The following is a 19875-nucleotide window of genomic DNA, read 5'->3' as shown; positions in this document are numbered from 1 at the left end:
CTGGGTGTCTCATCCAGCCTCAATAGGAGAGGAGGTGCCTAGGCTCACTGCAACTTGATGTGTCATGGCTGGCTGATATCCATGGGAAGTCTGTCCTTTTCTGAAGAGAAATGGGGGAGGAGTAGATGGGGAGGGAGGAGAAACTGTGGTTGGGATGTAGAAACAAGAAACAAATACAAAAACTGAAAAGAATGAAAAACCAATTAAAAGCCAATTGAGTTCTGGAGGTGAAGCTTAGTGGCAGAGTGCTTGCCTACCATGAAGCCCTGGGCTCAATCTTCAATACCACAACACAACACGCATGCACGCACGCACGCACGCACACACCATCAAGAGTGAGGTTCCTCAAAATTTTAAACAGAAACTTGCATACAGTTGGCCCAGCAATTCCAACCCTAGGCACATACCCAAAGAACTGACAGTGAGTGCTCAAATACACGTGTGCTCACAGCAGCAGCGACAACCGACACTGACAAGTCTAAAGAGAAAAACAACCCAGATGTCCCTGACACGTGGACATGTTGTGGTATATACATATTATGAACATTACCCAGTCATATGAAGGAATGAAGTAATGACATGCCACAATGTCAGTGACCTCAGAAAACATGCCAAGTGAAAAGAAACCATGTACCAAAGGTCACACAGTAAATGATCCTGTTGGGATTTATATCCAAGATATAGCCACAGTGACAGGAAACAGGTTAGAGGCTGGCAGGAGTCTACAGGAAGGGGAACAGGGAAGAATTGCTTATTGTGCACAGCCTTTCATCCTGGAGAGGTGAAAATGTCATCAAAGGCAAAGCTGTGCAACTTGTAAGTATATTAAATGTCAGTGAATTGTTCACTCAAAAGTGGTTAATTTTGTCCTATGAATGTGATATCTGGTTTTAATGTCAACTTGTCACACATTAGAATCACCCGAGGGACTCTCCTCTGAGCAATTGTCCTGATGGTCTTAAGTGCTTTGGGAAGAGCAACCCCAAGTGTGGGTGACATTTTCTAGTAGCAGTCTGGATTTAAGAGCATGGTGGAAGGAAGATCACTCCTTCCCTCTCAACAGCTAATTAATTTATCATGTTGCTGCCACCCACAATTCCTTCACAGACATCAGAACCAGGCTTCTTTCACTGACAGAGGGCCAGCGGCACTCCAAGAACCCATCAGGTTTTGGCACCAGACTGGGACTGAGAGGCCCAAGTCTCTCAAACTCAGCTTCTTCAGTGTGAGGCTGACACTGTGGTACTACTCTGATTGCTGAGGCATTAGGTTTAAGGCCTGAGCAATTGGGCTCTTGGCCTCTAGCTACGAGACAGCTGCTGTTGCTATTTCAACATGAGCTAATTTGAAATACATATATTTCTATACATTGTTTCTCTAAGGAATCCTGACTAAAACAATGATCTTTATCTTAATGTAGAATAATTGCAGTGAGGACAAAAAACAAACACCTCTCCCCCCTTTTTTATTTTTCATTTTTCTAACTTATCAGCTAGGCCAAATGTCAAGCAATCCAAAAATGGCCTGCACTGGGGAAGGTGCAGGGGCAGCAACTGACAAGACTAGCAATTATCTTGCAGGGTTAATCCTCCAAAATATAAAATTCAGATACTTAGCCCACTGTATCCTATTATTTAAGGGAGTTATCTGTAGAAACAAAGACCTGAAATAAATCAAATTTGTATCAACAGGATATCAGAATAATAAATTATGGCACGCATATACATGGCATATTAACCACCTGTAAGTGGAACTGTCTGATTTTATATGTACAGGAATGGAATAACTTGCAGAGTAAAGTTAATTGAAAACAGCCAGGCAGAATAGAATGGTGACTCTTATTTTCCATTTCCACAAACTAAAGAGTTTATTTCTTTCCCTTTTCGTCCTCTGGTACTTGTTATCTCTGGAATACAGTGCTCTAAATCAAACAGCCTAAGAAGCATACAGTAAGAAGTGGTTGCTGCCAATCACTTCCTAGCAGGTAAGCACTTGACAATTCTTTGGATCCTTCAATTTCTTTATGCATACTGCAGTAAACAAACAACCATGCATCTTAGTCCCCATCCCCATCTTACATTAAAGTACCCACCCTTTTATCCTCTTACTCCCCACCTACCTCAACTGCTAGGGTCTGAACCCAGCACCTGTGCTAAGCAGGCACTGTCTGCCACTGCTTCCCTTTTCATAATGAATGTATTTTGTAGAGTTCCCTATACCAGTCTATACATGTATCGTCACTCTTTTAAAGTGTCATTCTTCATGATACAAACAGTCCGTGATGTAAGTGGCCTCTCACAGATGACTATGTGGGCTGTCCTGCTCTTCTGTTACCCAGCTGTCATGAAAAACATGGTATATACCATGTCTATAACAGGGGTTAAAACATTTGTAATTCTAATTAAACAGTGGTTTTTTTTTAACTTCTAGGTGTTTTTAACTTCTAGATCCATTAAGAAACCTGATTAAAGCTACTGAACTTTGTCCTGAAATATAAAACAAACAAACAAAAAAACAAAAATCACACATATAAAATGTACATCCTTCAAATGGGCCCCAGAAGCCCTAATACACTGATTACATATAGGTAGGTATTAAGAGCCAGGTGATTTAAGAAGGGTCTCAAATACAATCAAGAACTGTTGAGAATGCTTTACCTTGGTTGATTTCAGCTGCAGAAGGCCCCAAGCTCAAGCTCTTCTTCTGCTGAGCATTTTTGGCAAGAAGTGTGTGTTTGTCGTCATTTCCCGTGTCCATCTCTGAAATGGTGACAGCCAGAATCCGGCAGAAGTTAGCAAGCTGCTGCTGATCGAAATTGGATACTAAGGAACTCAGATTAGGAACTTCATCTAGCCGAATCATTTCCTATAGAAGACACAAATAAACAACCCCCATGCTCAATTCCTCACGAAGCTGTATGTATCCTCCTTGCATTCTTCCTCAGGGCAGGGCTGTGAGCCCACTTGGGTTCAAATCCCAGCTCTGCAGACCTCAGCTGTGCAACCTCAGTTAACTTCTGCAATCTCTCCTCTTGCCATTATTTTGAACTTGTGTTTACGTTCCCAGGTAGTTAACAGAACAGGACTCATCTATCTCGGTGTGGAGGTTACATTTACCCTGCAAGTACAACTGTTTCCAATGGCTACCTTTGTTCTTGCAGCACGTTCTGTTCCCTCTAAAAAACCTACCACTCAAGTTTTATAAATCACAAATCACTATTCTCCCTATAGAATTTTTTTTTTTGAGATAGGTTCTATATAGCCCAGACTAGCCTTAAACTGTGCAGCTGAGGATGAACTTGAATTTGTCATTCTCCTGTTTCCACCCCTTGAGTGCTGGAATTACAGGTGTGCACCCCTATGCACAGCTGATTGTGCTGCTGGGATCAAACCCAGGGCTTTGTACACGCTAGGCAAGCATCCGATAGTTGAGTTAGATAGTTGAGTTAGGAATCCCTATTCCTAGATTTCCTAGATTAGTTTTTTGTTCTTGGTTTTGTTTTTTTTTTTTTTTTTTTGGGGGGGGGGGGACAGGGCTTCTCTGTGTAGCCCTGTGTAGCCCTGGCTAGCTCTGTAGACCAGGCTGGCCTTGAATACACAGAAATCCACCTGCCTCTGCCTCCCAAGTGCTGGGATTAAAGGCGTGCACCACCACTGGTGCTTGTATTAATTTTTTAAAAAGAAATAAAACTTTTCAAACATAGCTAAAGGCATCTGCACAGTCCTACAGTTACAATCCCCTTTCACTTTCCAGAGGTAACCATTATTTTGAGCTTGTAAAGTTTACTGTTCCCAGGTAGTTTTCAGTCCTTATAAATATTTCCATTAATCTCCACAACACTGCTGGGCACGTGACGTGAATATACCAGACCTTGCTTGTGATTCCACACTGAAACTTATACGGAGCTTCCAACAAGCGGCTCTAGTTCAGTTCTTTTCCACTGCTTTACGACATGGTGTTGTGCTCCCCTCTCTGCATACCTAGGGGAACGCTAACTCCTGACTACAACTGTCTGCTGCAGTGGTCCTTGTGGACATGTGCACAGTATAGAACTTACCTTCTTCAGATTATCAGATACACTTCCAAAGTTTTAAAATTAATGTTCACTGCAACTTTTAACAGATGTGTAAAGGAATTTCCCTTCTTTTTTAGCTGTATGATTTGAGTCTCACCACAGGTCATACCTGGAGAACTAGGCTTTTAGGGAAGCGCTACTGGAAGGTGGTGAAACCCTGAAGAGTCCTTAGGAACTAGGAGCATCCTGCTAGAGGGTGGTTCATCTGGGACTCCTTGGTAACTTGTGGGAGAAAAGTATAAAAAGTCAGAGTTTCATCCCACCCAGTCTGTCTCTGTGGTTCTCTCAAACTCCATGTTGCTATCTGCCATGAGGGCAGTCACTCGGGCTGTGCTGTGTGAGCCTGTCTACACATGGCACCTGTTCCCTCACCCCACCCATCTACTTCTACTAGACTGGCTAGTTTTCTATCACTGCACGGAAACTTTTAATTATTTCTCTCGCATCTACTTCCCAAGCAATCTAACACTAGACCCTGACTTTTCCTTAGAGTCCTAACGCATGGCCCTGGGTGGCGAGGAGCTCAGGAAACTGCACCTAAAAGGCAAATGATTCCTGGATGTGGTGATGAAGGACAGCGGCTTGTTAAGAAGGAAGCACTTGGGAACAGGGGCCTGTCACCGTCCCAGTCAGTACACATGAATGCTGGTACTACTGTTACCATGAGACACTCTCTCCGCTCCTCCGATCCCCAGCCCATCTAACTCAGTGGGTGACTCTCAGCTCCACCATCCTTCTAGCCCTGGCCAACTCAGGTGTGAGTCCAACCTAGGTCCCACCACCCCACACCCATTTTTTATTGCTGTTGGTTTTAAGATGGGGTATCCCACTATCCACTTACGCTAGTTTAAAACTCATGCTATAGCCTAGGCTGGACTTAGACTTCTAGTAATCCCCCTGCCTCAGCCTCCCTAGAATAAAGGTTACATTACACTCAGCTTCACTAATTTTTTAAGTTTAACATGGGATACTTGTTATAAAACATACTGGGCTTTTTCACTGTTTGAGCTTCCCTATCATATCTCTGCCTCTGTGAGGTCACCACTGCTATGAATTACTTTGTCATTAAAAGGTTTTATGTTTGAATTTTATGAAAATGACAGGTAGCCTCCAGTGCGCTGTAGCTGGCTTTATCTCTCAGTCACTCCCCTCTTCAGCTGTGCTCTGACCCACAGCACCAGTCATGTCTAATGCTTTACTGTATTCAGTGTGTGACGAGACATGGGCCACAGGCTTGTTTTAGTTTTCTACTCTGAAACAGGGGCAAGTTTTGTTGCTTGATGCCCACAGAAAAGTTTTTCTAGGGCAGTAGCTACTAAAGAATTCTGATCCACCAGTAAGACATGTGCTTTCCATTGCAACACAATAAAAATGCATGCGGGGGGAGAACATCTTCAAACAATAGCCTTCCACGACACACTTGGATCTGTTCCATCTAGCTGACAGACCTTCAGGGTTTATTCTAGTGTTCTCATTTCTTTTTTGCATGTATGTACATACATATTCACATGTGTGTACATGTATGGATGATATACATGCTGGCCAGAGGCTGATGTTAGGCATCTTACTAGATTTGTCTTGTTTACTGAAATATGGAGCTTGCCTATTTGCCTTGTTTAGCTAGCCAGCTTTGCCCAGGATCCCTTGTCTGTGCTTTCTAGGAAGTAGGGTTATACATGGGCCACCCGACCACTTGGTTTTTATATGGGTGTTGGGGATTCAAACTCCAGTCCTCACACTTTTACTCTAAGTTTTTTATCCACCAAGCCATTCCCTAGCACCTAGCATTTTTGTTTCCTTTAAAATACTTTTCTAATTGTATTTTATTTAATTGTGTGTGTACATGTGTGTGTATGTAGGTGAGTGTGCATGTGTGAATGGGTGTGTGTACATGTGTATTTGTATATGTGTGTATGTGGTATATGTGTATATATGTATGGGTGAGTGTGCATGTATGCATAGATATATCTATATGGTGTGCTGTAGTCAGATTTTTCTTTGAACGCTTGACCCTTAGTTTAGGCTTGTTTTACCTAGCTCTTATAACTTAAATCAACTCATTTATATTAATCTGTATCTGTCAGGTATGGCTGATCTTCTTCCTCTGTGTCTCCTCACCTCTCCCCACATGACTAGATTCCTCTTCCTACTTCTCTCTGTGCCTGGAAGTCCCGCTTATACTTCTGCCTAGCTATTGGCCGTTCAACGTTTTATACACCAATCACAGCAATCCACCTTCACACAGTGTACAATATCCTACAACAGTGCACATGGTGTGCTGCGTGTCTGATGGGTGTGTGCCAGAGCACAAAAGGAGGGCAGAGGACAAGCCGCAGGCACTGGTTCTCTCCTTCCACTATGTGTTTCCAGGACTGAACTCAGGCTGCCAGGTGTGGTGGCAGGTGCCTATACTGTGAGGCCATCTCCCTGGCTGCATGTTTTCATTTTTAAGACTCATTTTCCCACAAGTATGTTTTAGACACAAGTCACATATAGCCCATCCACAGTAAAACATTGAGGCTTAGCCCTTGGGGCAGTGCTTCTGAGTGCTGTGCACACAGCATGTCAAATACACATTCAAGAACAAAATAAAAAAATAGGTAAGTTCATTCTGCTGAAAGAGTTCCACCCCTATATTCATCAGGATCTGCTCTCTCACCTCACACAGTATAGAGCTGCATTTCCCACTTATCAATGAAGCCAAACATTTACTTATGGCTCATCTGTTTCTCCTTTGTGAAATGTCTGTTTATAACTTTGCTCATTAATTAACTAAACCATTTGTGGTTTTTTGTGCTGATTTGTAGGAATTTTTGATGAATTCTGAATATTAATCCTTTGGGTTTTTTGTTTGTTTATTTTTCAAAGCAGGTTTCTCTGTGTATCCCTGGGCTGTTCTGGAACTCATTTTGTAGATCAGGCTGGCCTTGAACTCACAGAGATTCGCCTGCCTCTGCCTCACGAGCGCTGGGATTAAAGGTGTGCACCACCACTGCCCGGCTAATCCTTTGTTTGTTGTATGAATGCAGGTACCTTTTCCCAGTCAGTGGCTCAAGTTTCCACATTAGTTTTGTACATTACACCAAGGCACCTACAAAGTATAGTAGAACCGATCACAAATTTGATAACACAGACAGGCACAAGAAGGCATGATGTACTAGGTGGACCAAGTTGGGAAGGAGCAGTCACTGTCTCCTACTCTGAGACTGCCAGGGGGCATGGAGTTCCTGCACTGACAGCCATTCTCACACACTGCACTGAGTACACAATTCTTGGGACATAACAAAAGCATTTTATCGAAGAACACAAAGGGACTGTCTGGGGCCTGTACACACTGAGAATGTGTTCCCACAGACAATGGGTCACTTGTGATGTTTCTGCCTGGGCAATAACAGGCAAGCCCTGCAGAAAACAGAGGTGAAAGCTGGGGGAACAGTGTGTGGGGTACCCTCTTTTCGGCAACAGCAACCTTACGGAGACTCTACAGCAATGAGAAGAAATCTGCCAGGCAGCAGCAGTGAAGAGCGAAGAGGACAGAAGGAAACTCCAGATCCTAACGAGTTAGCCAAAACTGCAGCAGAGTGCACACAGGAGCAGCTGTGGAAGTCTACGAGTTCCCAATGAGAAGACTTTAATGCTCTCATCTTTTAGTCGCTGTTTTCTGAGGCAAAGTCTCACTCTCACCCAGAGATAAGAGTTCAGCAGTAGAACACTCGCCTAGAATGTGCACGAAGACCCTAAGCACAACTCCTAGTACCACTTTAATAAAAGCAAACAAACAACAACAACAACAAAACCCCAGCTGGGCGGTGGTGGCACACACCTTTAATCCCAACACTTAGGAAGCAGAAGCGGGCAGATCTCTGTGAGTTTGAGACCGCCCTAGTGTACAGAGCGAGTTCCAGGACAGCCAGGGCTACACAGAGAAACCCTGTATCAAAACAACAACAACAACAACAACAACAAATAAACAGCAAGAATGGAAAGAAGGAAGGAAGGAAGGAAGGAAGGAAGGAAGGAAGGAAGGAAGGAAACAGAATGGCAGGGTTTCAGAGCTTATACTGTTATCTCATGTTCAAGGCAGTTAGCCAACTTTAACTGAGGCTGACAGGAAAATACAAAGGTAGATTTAAAAAGCAAAGGCCAAATATTACCACTAGAGGGGACAAAACTAATGAAAAGCATTTCCCAGCATTCAACCGCAGAAAGCTGCTCTGTGAGCAGTCCCAGTGCATATAACAAAAAAAGCACTTGTGCAACTACAGTTAGTGAGAAGCAATTTTATCTTAGCAAGGAGCACTAAAATTCACCAAATCAATGTGAAGTGTTGTGTTTCATACTCTGTTTGACTTCACTTTATATACGTATTTGTTTCACAACCATAAAGACCCATAGGCATAAGGAATACAACCTATTTTTATATCTGAACCTATCTAAGAACAAATACTTTAACACTGGGGTGGGAAAGAGCTTCTTTTAAAGGAGCCTTGACTAGTCATTAGCCAGGCTCTACAATCCAGTACCTGAGACTCTGTCCCATAGCGGGAGAACACAGCTCACCCTTTTTTTTTTCCCTATTTATTTATTTATTTATTTATTTATTTATTTATTTATTATGTATACAATATTCTGTCTGTGTGCATGCCCGCAGGCCAGAAGAGGGCAGCAGACCCCATTACAGATGGTTGTGAGCCACCATGTGGTTGCCGGGAATTGAACTCAGGACCTTTGGAAGAGCAGGCAATGCTCTTAACCTCCGCACAGCTCACCTTTTTAACACCCAAAATATCTTCAATGAGTGTTGCTGTTTGTAAGAATGTCTTCTTACTTGTCATCAGTGTAAACAGAAAGATCACGAAATCATTCTTCTCTGCCAAACGCTTTGTTACTCCTTCCGTCTGTCACATGAAAAGGGAGAAAAGGCAAGCTTGTGACCCACAACACACAATACGAAGAGCAAAGCACTACTGCAGACGCAGAAGCAATCCCATCCTGAAAAACTAGCATGAGCCAAGAAATATAGGAAGTCGTGTATACAGTAGGGAATATGTGTAAAAACTCTTGGCCCTCAGACCACACGACAGGGAGAGCCCGCTTTGGAGCTAAGAACAGGGGAAAGAAAAAAAGCAGAAGGCAATGAACAGCTTCAGCTAGCTCATAAAGTCTAAGCCCCTAGTGGCTCCACTTAGCCAACCAGCACCATGTGGACTAAAGCCCATGGACTAATGTGAGCAATGCCACCTGGAGCATAATCAAGCTGCAGTTAGGATGCGCGAGCGGTGATGCTTCAGAACAGCGCTGTGCAAGCTTCTGCAGGCCAGGCTCAATCTGAACGAACTCGTGGTCTAAAATATGACTTTTGAGGGTCAAAACTAAACTCTACTTCTATCCAGGTGACCCTGAGCCAATCACTTCTCACTCTGGATCTCCCTTTCTTGGCCTGTGCACCGTGAGCTCCAGCGTCTGGGAGGACGCCAGCGAGAGCGCAGGGAACACTCAGCCACATCTGGCGCCAAAGTGATCTCGGAGCAACAGGCTTAGTTTCCTTTGCTACAAGTTAACTCACTCTTCTGACTGACACTCAAGGGTCCTTCAAACAGGCGCACAGTATCTGTCAGGGACAATCTCCCAGAGGCTTACCCAGGTCAGGTCAGGCTGAGTGACAGTGGGCTGTTAACACTGAAGCATACAGGGGTTCCTAATTCTACCTCTTTGTTCTTCCCTTCTAACCACAAAGGTCCTATCTGTCACAGCCACTTAGAACACGGGAACAAGATGAGTGTCTGCTAGTAGAGAACATATAACTCAAGTATGCTTGGCCTACATTATGGGGAAACCATTAAGAAAATAATGTAGCTATTCTTTTTGCCTTTTGTAGAATAAAAAAATTTGCCATGAAATGTGGTTTCTAGCCAGGTGGTGGTGGCGGCGCACGCCTTTAATCCCAGCACTGGGAGGCAGAAGCAGGCGGATCTCTGTGAGTTCGAGGCTGGTCTACAAGAGTTAGTTCCAAAGTTACAGAGAAACTGTCTCGAAATAAAATAAATAAATAAATAAATAAATAAACAAACAAATAAAAGGAAATGTGGCTTCTACACAAAGCAGCATACAGAAATCTCAAATTATTTGTAGCAAATTTCTGGTAGTTGTTTAATTTGCTTAATGGATCACATGTGATTAACACTGTATCTTATCTACCGTTGACATTTTCTTTAGTCAAGAATATGCTTTGGGGCCAGCAAAATATCTTGATGGGTAAAGGTACCTGGGACCAAACTCAATCTGAATTTGATCCTTGAACCCACTAGTGGAAGGAGAGAATTATTCCCAATGAACTCTTCTCTAACTTCTATACACACACACACACACACACACACACACACACACTCACATAACTCTGTGTGTATACATATAAAACATATATAAATATATAAGTATATTAAATAACATATATGCTTTGTTATTCATAAATTATTGTCAAGGATGGGAGGAGGAAAGCAAGCCTACCAACTCATCCAGAAGATCCCTTCTGGGCCGGGCGGTGGTGGCGCACGCCTTTAATCCCAGCACTCGAGAGGCAGAGGCAGGCGGATCTCTGAGTTCGAGGCCAGCCTGGTCTACAAGAGCTAGTTCCAGGACAGGCTCTAGAAACTACAGGGAAACCCTGTCTCGAAAAACAAAAAACAAAAACAAAAAAAAAAAAAAAAAAAAAAAAAAACAGAAGATCCCTTCTCTGTGGAATTTTCCTGAACCACTCTAAATGCATGCACTCCTCTTCCTCTGAAGCCTCAAAGCATGTGGTCTATACCTGCCCACATCCTTCACCAAACATGACCTCCATCCACTGACTGTTGGAACAGAGGTGTTCTATCTTCACACCTCTGCTATCTAGAGCGGACCTAGCTCATGGACGATATTTAAAGGCTAGAGTAAAAACAAGGGGCAATAAAGGACTAGGACTAGCTGGCAAGTAACTCAAGAGAGTTTGGAATTGAAACTGGTGAGTGGGTACCCCAAGCTAAGAGAACTTCATAATTAGTGAAATAAATGTGTCAATTGAATTTAATCTTCAAAATAAAGAGGCTGATAAAAATAAACTAAGTCTCTCGCTGGCCTAGAACTCGGAAAGTTCTCTAGGCTGGCCAGTGAGACCTGGACACCCACCGCCCCTGCCCTCTCAGCACTGTGATTACAGGCATCCACTACCACACCTCCTCTGTTCCATGGCATCAAACTGGGGTCCTTATGCTCGTGTGGGAAGCACTTTACCAGATGAGCCATCTCTGTAGCCTGAAGTTTTTAAAACTGAACTGTCTTACTAGAATGTCTCTGATTAATATTAGGTCACAATTTAAAACATTCTTGTAGAAAACTTGACAATTACGGTGTCACTCTCTTCCATTCTGTCTTTTGTTGGTTTTTTTTTTTTTGTAAAAATATTAACTTTAGCTGCAAAACAGTTGCACGTTCTTGGCAACCAGTCTTTTGTATTACAGCCCTGCCTGTGCTGTTCTGTGCTAGCAGCTGTAACAAAATGGCTACTGAGCACCTGAAAAGCAGACACACTCTAGGTGTGAACCATACTGGATCCTGAAAGCTTGGTACAAAAAAGTAAAATATTTTAAAAACTGACCGGAATGATAATATTCTTACTAGATGTGTTAAAATATAGTACCAACATAATTATTTTCTTATTAAAAAATGGCTCTAAGGAAATACACAATAACCGACAGCAGTTAACCGTCAGATACTGGTGTGCACTACCTGTGCTGGTCTTAGACTAAGAAGCCGGAACCCTACAGTGCACACACAACTATGACCTGAACTCTCTGTCAGCTCGGTTTTGTGTAGTATGTGCCCACCCTCCTTTTACCTTTCTTTCGTATCTACTTCTCAGTCTGTGCTCTTAGCAATATTCCCCAAAACTTTCTTTAGAGTAAGACAAAAAACAGAGTTAAATGTTCCTTTCACCACCACAACAGAGGTCTCATTTCCACAACAGCATCTAGTGTGTTCTGCTGTGCACTGTGACACTTAGTGTGTTCTGCTGTGTACCGCGACAAGTAAGTTTACCCTAAGTTCCTAAAGTCAGCGCTTCGCCTTTAAAAACCAACATTTACACACTGCTTACAAAGTGCATTCACACCTATGATCTCACACTCTGTAGATCAGTCTCAGGGTACAAAAATCAACTTCCAACAGTTAGTGTTCAGTTCCTTTCTTTCTCCATGACTTCCTTTATTCCCCATTCTTCCAGACACAGCGGCTGATCCCACAGACTGCCGTTGTCAATAAATATATGGGCAGGACCTCTGACTCTTGTTTTCCAGTAGGAAAATGAAGGATCAGGAAAACTAGACTTAAACTTATTTTAAAGGTATGGACACTGCCAACACTTGTCGGCCTTCAACAAGCAGTGGTCAGTTTCTGCTTGGACACCTGAGGTGAGGGGTGCTGGCTATGGAGTTCGGGGCCTGTCAAGGTAGCTTTAGCTCTAAGTAAGTGCTACAAAATTCGGCCTCTCCATTATTTCTACCTGCTGGTCCCGATTCTTATGCACACAGAAAATCAGGGCAATTCCCTTAAATATCTAAGGCATTCTCTTGTCTGCCACCCCACTCAAGCATTCCCGCCTCACCAGTAAAGACAGGAGGAGATCCGTGGGCACGATACAGAGGAAATACTCACACAGACACAGGTGTTGTACAGGATGCTCAAGCAGTCCTTCGACATCTCATCACTTACTGAAAGGGAAGGAGGAGCGTTATTCTTCTCTGTAACATAAGCACTCTTCTGGAACATAAAAAATGTTCTAGCTGGGTGTGTGCTGGGTGCCTGCACTCCCAGCACTGGGGAGGCAAAGCACCGCACAGGCGCTTAGACTAGGCTGCTTGGAGTGAACACACGAGCGCCTCACCACACCACAGTGCACCAGAAAAAGACTTGAGGTCTATTTTCAAAATCAAAACCACCAGGCAGTGGTGGCGCACACCTTTAATCCCAGCACTGGGGAGGCAGAGGCAGGCAGATCTCTGTGAGTTCAAGGCCTGTCTGGCCCACCGAGCAAATTCCAGGAGAGGCTCCAAAGTTACACAGAGAAACCCTGTCTTGAAAAACAACAAAAGAAACAAACAAACAAAAAAACAAAATCAGAACAACTGGAATTCAGAGTGTTAAGATTCCTGACCAAATTCTTCCCATTGAAAAGTCTGCCAGCAGAAAACAAGGGGCATCACTTCTACCTCAGACTTGCCAACTGGGTTTAGATTTCCTGGTTGTTACAGTTATCTCTATTAGGAAAGTGGCCTCTAATGTCTGATATACTGTCAGTTCCAATAAATAAAGAACTCACCATATATTAATGAGCAGAACAAGACAGTAACACAAAAAGGAACTTCATTTTATGAGCCCCAGAGTTGATAAAGCTCAGTATGAGCCACGGTAGAGTGCTTAATCTAGTGTTGCCCTGATTTTTAAAACCAGTTTTCATTCATTTCCTCATTGCCATAAACTCTAACATCCAAATCTCCCTCAAGATCCCAAAGAGTGGCCCTGTCAGTCAGACTAGCCTGGCCAGACAGATTGGTCACTCATCTACTCTTGGCTATGTACGTATGTGGTTTCCCTCATTGCTACCTCTCAACAAATTTGATACATTTTGCCTTGCTTAGTTATTCAATGAATTTAAAGTAGAATGAATCAGAATTATTTCAGTAGTTCCCAACTTTTCATTTCCAAAGGGAGTAGATTCATGCACTCATCAAGAGTTTGCTGACTACTCGGCTTAGATGGAGTTGCAAGCAAAAGCGGAAGGGAAGCCCCACTCCTCGTGGGACCCACAAATCTATGGGGAGCGGGAGAAACCGAGTGACCAACAGGCCATTAAATCAGGGGACCTCAACCTGTGGGTCACAACCCCGAGGGGGGGTGTCAAGTGACCGTTTCACAGGGGTTGCATATCAGAGATACTGCATATCAGATATTTACATTACTATTCAATTCATAACACCAGCAAAGGTTGGGAGTCACCACATGAGGAACTGTATTAAAGGGTTGCAGCATTAGGACAGTTGAGAACCACTGCATTAGAAGATTCTACTTACTATTAGAGTACAAAGTTGAGATGCTCAAAATGAGTATGAGACCAGGACATGGTGACACAAGCCTGCAACACTAGTACTTGGGACAGTGGAGGCAGAAGGGTCAGGAATTTAAGGTCATCCTCAGGTAGCCTGCCTCACCCTTGCCCCACCAAAAAAGGATATGAATTCTCTAATTACCACTGCATACACAAATGGGCCGCACACAGTACTACATCCCACTAATGTGGGTGCAAATTTAAAATGTGTATGTATATTAGAGACACACACACACACACGGATGTTAACTGAAGTGATCTCAGACTTTTAAAAGCAGTGAAGTGCACCTTTAAGGTAGAATTTTTGAAAACTAAATACTGAACCCTAAAAAAGAGCACCTGTCACACATGCAAGTTGTGAGAATAATACAACAGCTAAACCTATCACCCAACTTAGAAAATTATGAATTATGCAAACACTGACTTTTACCATATATGACCCTGGCAATGACTGAACTTCTTTTTCTTTTTCATTTATCTATTTCTAACAAATATATAACTAATGCAGTGCACTGCTTATCCTGGGAGGGACAGAGCAAGTTCTAGAGCTGACTGGAAGTTAGGTTCTCATGTCTCAAAAAAAGAGAACAACTCCTGACAGTAGCCACCACACTGGCACATTGGGACGAGGACAGGAGCCTAACAAGCATACTTACTTTTTAGTTTCTGTCCCCGGATAGAGATTGTAGGCCTCATAAGAATTTCTATAAGAAGCTGAAAACAAAAAATAAAAAATAAAAAAATCTTCAAAATTAATTCAAAGCACAACTTATGAAACAATTTTTCCAATGAACATCTGTGGCCCAAGGAGTTGCCAAACCCTCTTGTTGTAGGAGGCAGGAAGGAACCCTCAGGCCAGAAAAGGGCACTGGATCCTCTGGAACTGGAGGTACAGAAATTGTGATTTGCCCTCTGGGTGCTGGGCACAGAATCTGAGTTCTCTGCCAGACCATAACACTTTACCTGAGTCGTCTCTCCAGCCCTCAAGGAACAGCTCTTATTTTTATAACAATTTGAATAAATTGCTTCCTATTTCAGGATTTTTGTTGTTTTGAGACACAGTCTAGCTGATCAGCCCAGGCTAACCTCCAACTCATGATCCTTCAACCTCAGCCTTCCAAGTACCGGGACTACAAGTATTCACCTCCAGCCCGCTTTCTACTTAAATATATTAAAATATTTTAAAATAATCTCTGTGCTAACAAAACAGCTAAGTCCACGTATTTAAAGAAATTCACCATAAATGGGTATTTTGTTTTATTTTGTTGCTTAAATCAAGTTAGGAATAATTTTGGAACAGAACCAAATGTTCTCCTAGCCCTTTCTAGCTACATGCCAATATTGGACAGCATATTCAAGACACCTCAAGCCAAGTGGGAGAAAAATGATCCATCAGCATTTTTAAAGTTTCTGTTTCTTCTCATTGTTTTAACGTCAACAGGCAGCCTTTAAGACTAAAAAGCAGCTAAGGGATCTTAAGAAAGCCTCTGCTCATCTGAAACCAGCAACAAATCTTAAGAAACTAAACCCATCCTGGGGACTGCATGCGCTGAGTGACTCTGACATCCAGAAATAAGAGGAGGAGCTTTTGCATGAGACAGTAGCTGACAAAATAAAATCCCCAGCATCCAGACTCACTTCTGGAGACTCATGGGACTTGGCTTTCTGCACAACTGCATTAACAGCTAACTGTACTGGTAGCGGGAAGGCTCGGGACTTAGGCAAACAACAAAAGGTGCTCTGAAGGCAGCTTTCTGCTCTGTGTGTATATATATATGTATATGTATATGAATATATATATGAATATACACATATATATATATGAACCCCTATATACACTTCTTAACAAGCAGTTCAGAAGTAGAGGTCTAAGTAAAGGTTACAAGATCACAAAACTGATTAAGAGGGAATGCAGAACAACAATGGTGGACTGGAGCAGGAATGCTAGCTCTAGCCTAGCATATGCAAGGGTGTGGTTCTATCACTTGGGAGAAAGGATGAGAATGTGAAGGCCAGGCATGATAAAGTTGTAACACTTCAATCTTTGCATTTGCAATAAATTCCATTGTAGCCAGGTCTGGTAGCATAGGTATATAACCATACCATACCTATTTGGGAGGCAGAAGGATGAAATCTCAAGGCCTACTTAGGTTACAAAGTTAGTACAATACCAGTCTAAGCAACTTAATGAGATACTGTCTCAGAGATAGGAAGAAGCAGCAGCTCCACCTGCCTCTGCTTTCCGACTGCAGGTGAGTACTGGCACTAAAGGCAGGTGCCAGCACCACTGAACTAAAAGTTTTTAAAGCTATGGAGAAAATATGAAAGAAAAATACATAAATAACTTACATCTTAATGATAAAAAAAGAGAAAACGCAATTTGAAAATGGGATTGGAGACGACAGTCCCTTAAAGAGAAGCAAATGACAAACACATGAAAGACTGTCAACATCACTGGCCAGCAGGAAAGTTCAAACCAAGTCACAGTGAAGCACTGCACTGTCACTGGAACAGGGGTAACAGGAATGACAGCGGATAAAAGCATTGGCAACGCAACAGAGAAATCAGTGTCTACACACACATAGCTGACAGGAGTACGAAACGTGCAGCTTCCGTGGAAAACAGTCGGTTCCCTCAAACAATCACATCAAGTTCCCATGTGACCCAGCAACTGCACTCCTAGGGATACACCAGGAGAAAGGAAAGCACATGCCTACACAGAAACTTGTTCAAGAGTCTGAACAAGTTCATAGACCATATTCTTTATTAAAGTCAATCACCTATCAAAAGGCAGAGATACACAAAATGTGCTATCCATACATACAGTGGAATATCACTTGGCTATACAAAAAGTATTTATACATGCTTCAACACGGATGAAGCATAAAAGCACTGAGCTACATCAAAGAAGTCAATCTCAAAAGACCCCGTGCTACATAATTCCACTTACAGGAAATACCCAGAACAGCAACTAGAGTCAAAAGGGAGATCAATGGTTGCCAGGGGGAGAAGGATGGCGCAGGGGAGTAACAGCTAATACACAGTTTGTTTGGGGTGTGATGAAAATATTCTAAAACCGACTGTGGTGGTGACTCTGCATAAGATGAACTGTTCAGACTTACAGCTTAGCTGAGAAGTGCAAAAACCATGAACTGTCTATTTCAAATGAGTTAACTGTATGGCACGTGAACCATATCTCAATAAACCTGTTTTTTTTTTAAAGAACTGCAAAAAATATTTTTCCCCTTTTCTTTTGTTATATCTGCATAGTAAAGACTTGAAACACACAGGGGAAAGAGTTCCTAGGTGCTTCTCTTTATTTGAGCATCAGGACAAAGAGGGACTTATTTTGTGGTAATTACCAGAGTGCTCTTCTTTATCAAGACTAGATTTTGTTTTGTTTTGTTTTTTCGAGACAGGGTTTCTCTGTAGCTTTGGGGCCTGCCCTGGAACTAGTTCTTGTAGACCAGGCTGGCCTTGAACTCACAGAGATCCCTCTGCCTCTGCCTCCTGAGTGCTGGGATTAAAGACCTGTGCCACCACTACTGCCAGGCTAAGACTTGACTTTTATAACAAAGTCCACAGAAGCGAATATTTAAAGAGGTAGACAGGTGGCTAAGCAATTAAGAACACTTGATGCTCTTGAGAGGACCCAGGCTGGATCTCAGCACCCATGTGGCAGCTTATAACCATCTACAACTCTAGTTCTGGGGATCTTCAACCCTCTTCTGTCCTCCACAGGCAACTACACACACAGTGCACAGAAACTCAAGCAGGCACACACATTACCACATAATATATACAAATAAAAATAAATAAATCTTTAAAAATACATAGAAGGGAGAAATGATATAATTACATTATAATTTCAAAAACAGAAGATATAAGTCTTAAAAATATATACATATATACAGAATGTTTGTGATGGTATGGGTAAAAAGATACTCCTTATACTTTGATCCTGGGATTTAAACTAATAACAGTTGATATAAATGCAGATTAATAAATAAAAGATATACAGTTTGGCTCCAAAAGTCTATAAAGAACCTTTTGCAATCTTGTTTGTAATTAAAAAAGGTGTGGAAAAATTAAATGTTCAACTGGGGCCTGAGCAAATAAACCACAGTAGAATTTACACAAAAAATACTAACTGGATATTTAAAATATGGTAGATTTAGGTGTACAGAAATGAAGCTGTGCTCACTTAGTAAGAAGTTACATGGAAAAAGCAGAGTAGAAGAGATTATACTGGATATATGCCCTGCCAGTGCACGTGGGAGAAAAGAAGCTACACTGGAGATGGGAGCATTTGCACATGCACACGCACACACACTGAGCATCTCTGGGACACATAAGACAGTAGTGCTCAGAACTCCTGAGGAAGAAGCATCGGGAGACACAGCTTTTCCTTTTAAAAAAGGTAGTTATAGTAGCACTTCAAATAACTCTTCCAAATCAAACACCATAGTGAGTCACATAAGAAACGCCATTGAGCCGGGCGGTGGTGGCGCATGCCTTTAATCCCAGCATTCGGGAGGCAGAGGCAGGCGGATCTCTGAGTTCGAGGCCAGCCTGGTCTACAAGAGCTAGCTCCAGGACAGGCTCTAGAAACTACAGGGAAACCCTGTCTCGAAAAACAAAACAAAACAAAACAAAAAAAAGAAACGCCATTGATCTCAAAGATAAAATCCAGACCAGAGAGAGGGCTCAGCAGGGTAAGACACAAGCTGCCAAGTCTGATGACGGAGTTCAATGCACAGGACCCATGGTGGAAGAACAGAAACACATCTGCATGCACGCACGTGTGTGCACACACACATGAAATAAATTTGCTTTTAAAATTAAAAGATTTGAAATATTTCTTATAAAATCTGAAATTCTTGCCTCCCATTTTAAATTCTCAAACGATTAAAGAATTAATAGTATTAAACAGCTACTTACATCAACACCTCCAAATAAGTCAAAAATGTATGTATTTGGATATGTAGCCTCTTGAGTAAGTTTCCTATCTTCAGTTACAAATGCCATAGCCTCCACGGAGAGAAGAGGGGAAATCTCCTAGTACAAAAAAATAAAATAAAAATTAAAAAAAATACAGATTCTGTTTTAGAATTTAACACAGACCAGACACTAAAAAATATGCATTTTGGTGACAAACTAGTTTCCCTTGAGCACAAAGCTAACCCTCAATAAACTATTAGGGAGCCTTGGAGTCCTTTTCCCATGGAATCTGGATGGCGTAACTGCTTTCAATGAACAGAGAAGTGACACTGTACACTTAGCTATAAACTGTACAAAGGCCAGGTAGAGTAGGCATTTGCTACCGTAGAACCTCTCTGTCATGCTGTGAAAAGCTCACAGCCCCCCGGGGAAGGCCAGACTGTGCATTCTTAGCTGACTTTCAGCAACTTGCCAGGCACCAGTGAGGCCATTTTGGGCTTTCCGCACATCTTTAGGCCCTACAGTGATTACACAGGAATGAGAAGAGGAACAACTGTTCTGCAGCCATATCCAAATCTCTGCTTGACTGTGATCTCATGAAGAAGTCCAAGGCATTCCAATGTCTTCCATGGCCACCCAAAGGAGTCTCTAAGTCACTTGTGACCTTTAACACTTTACTGTGCAACTATTTACAATCCCGGGCTTCCTTTCCTAGGCTAAA

General features: G+C 42.4%; 1 protein-coding gene across 2 annotated transcripts in view; it reads right to left on the bottom strand.

Annotated features, from left to right (window-relative positions):
• LOC119814092 (transient receptor potential cation channel subfamily C member 4 associated protein) overlaps positions 1–19875 on the bottom strand; it is a 73402-nt gene that overhangs the window by 31642 nt on the left and 21885 nt on the right. For both annotated transcript variants that reach the window (XM_038329393.2, XM_038329394.2), the window contains exons 3-7: positions 19155–19271; positions 14870–14927; positions 12764–12819; positions 8845–8973; positions 2658–2865 (exon numbers count right to left, since the gene is read on the bottom strand). In XM_038329393.2, the coding sequence (XP_038185321.1) occupies positions 2658–2865; positions 8845–8973; positions 12764–12819; positions 14870–14927; positions 19155–19271 (568 nt within the window). The remainder of the gene's footprint in view (positions 1–2657; positions 2866–8844; positions 8974–12763; positions 12820–14869; positions 14928–19154; positions 19272–19875) is intronic.

This window comes from Arvicola amphibius, chromosome 5, assembly GCF_903992535.2.
Source record: "Arvicola amphibius chromosome 5, mArvAmp1.2, whole genome shotgun sequence".
Lineage (NCBI taxonomy): Eukaryota > Metazoa > Chordata > Mammalia > Rodentia > Cricetidae > Arvicola > Arvicola amphibius.
The sequence above is the reverse complement of the archived record's forward strand: the minus strand, read 5'-3'. Positions and strand labels throughout refer to the sequence as shown.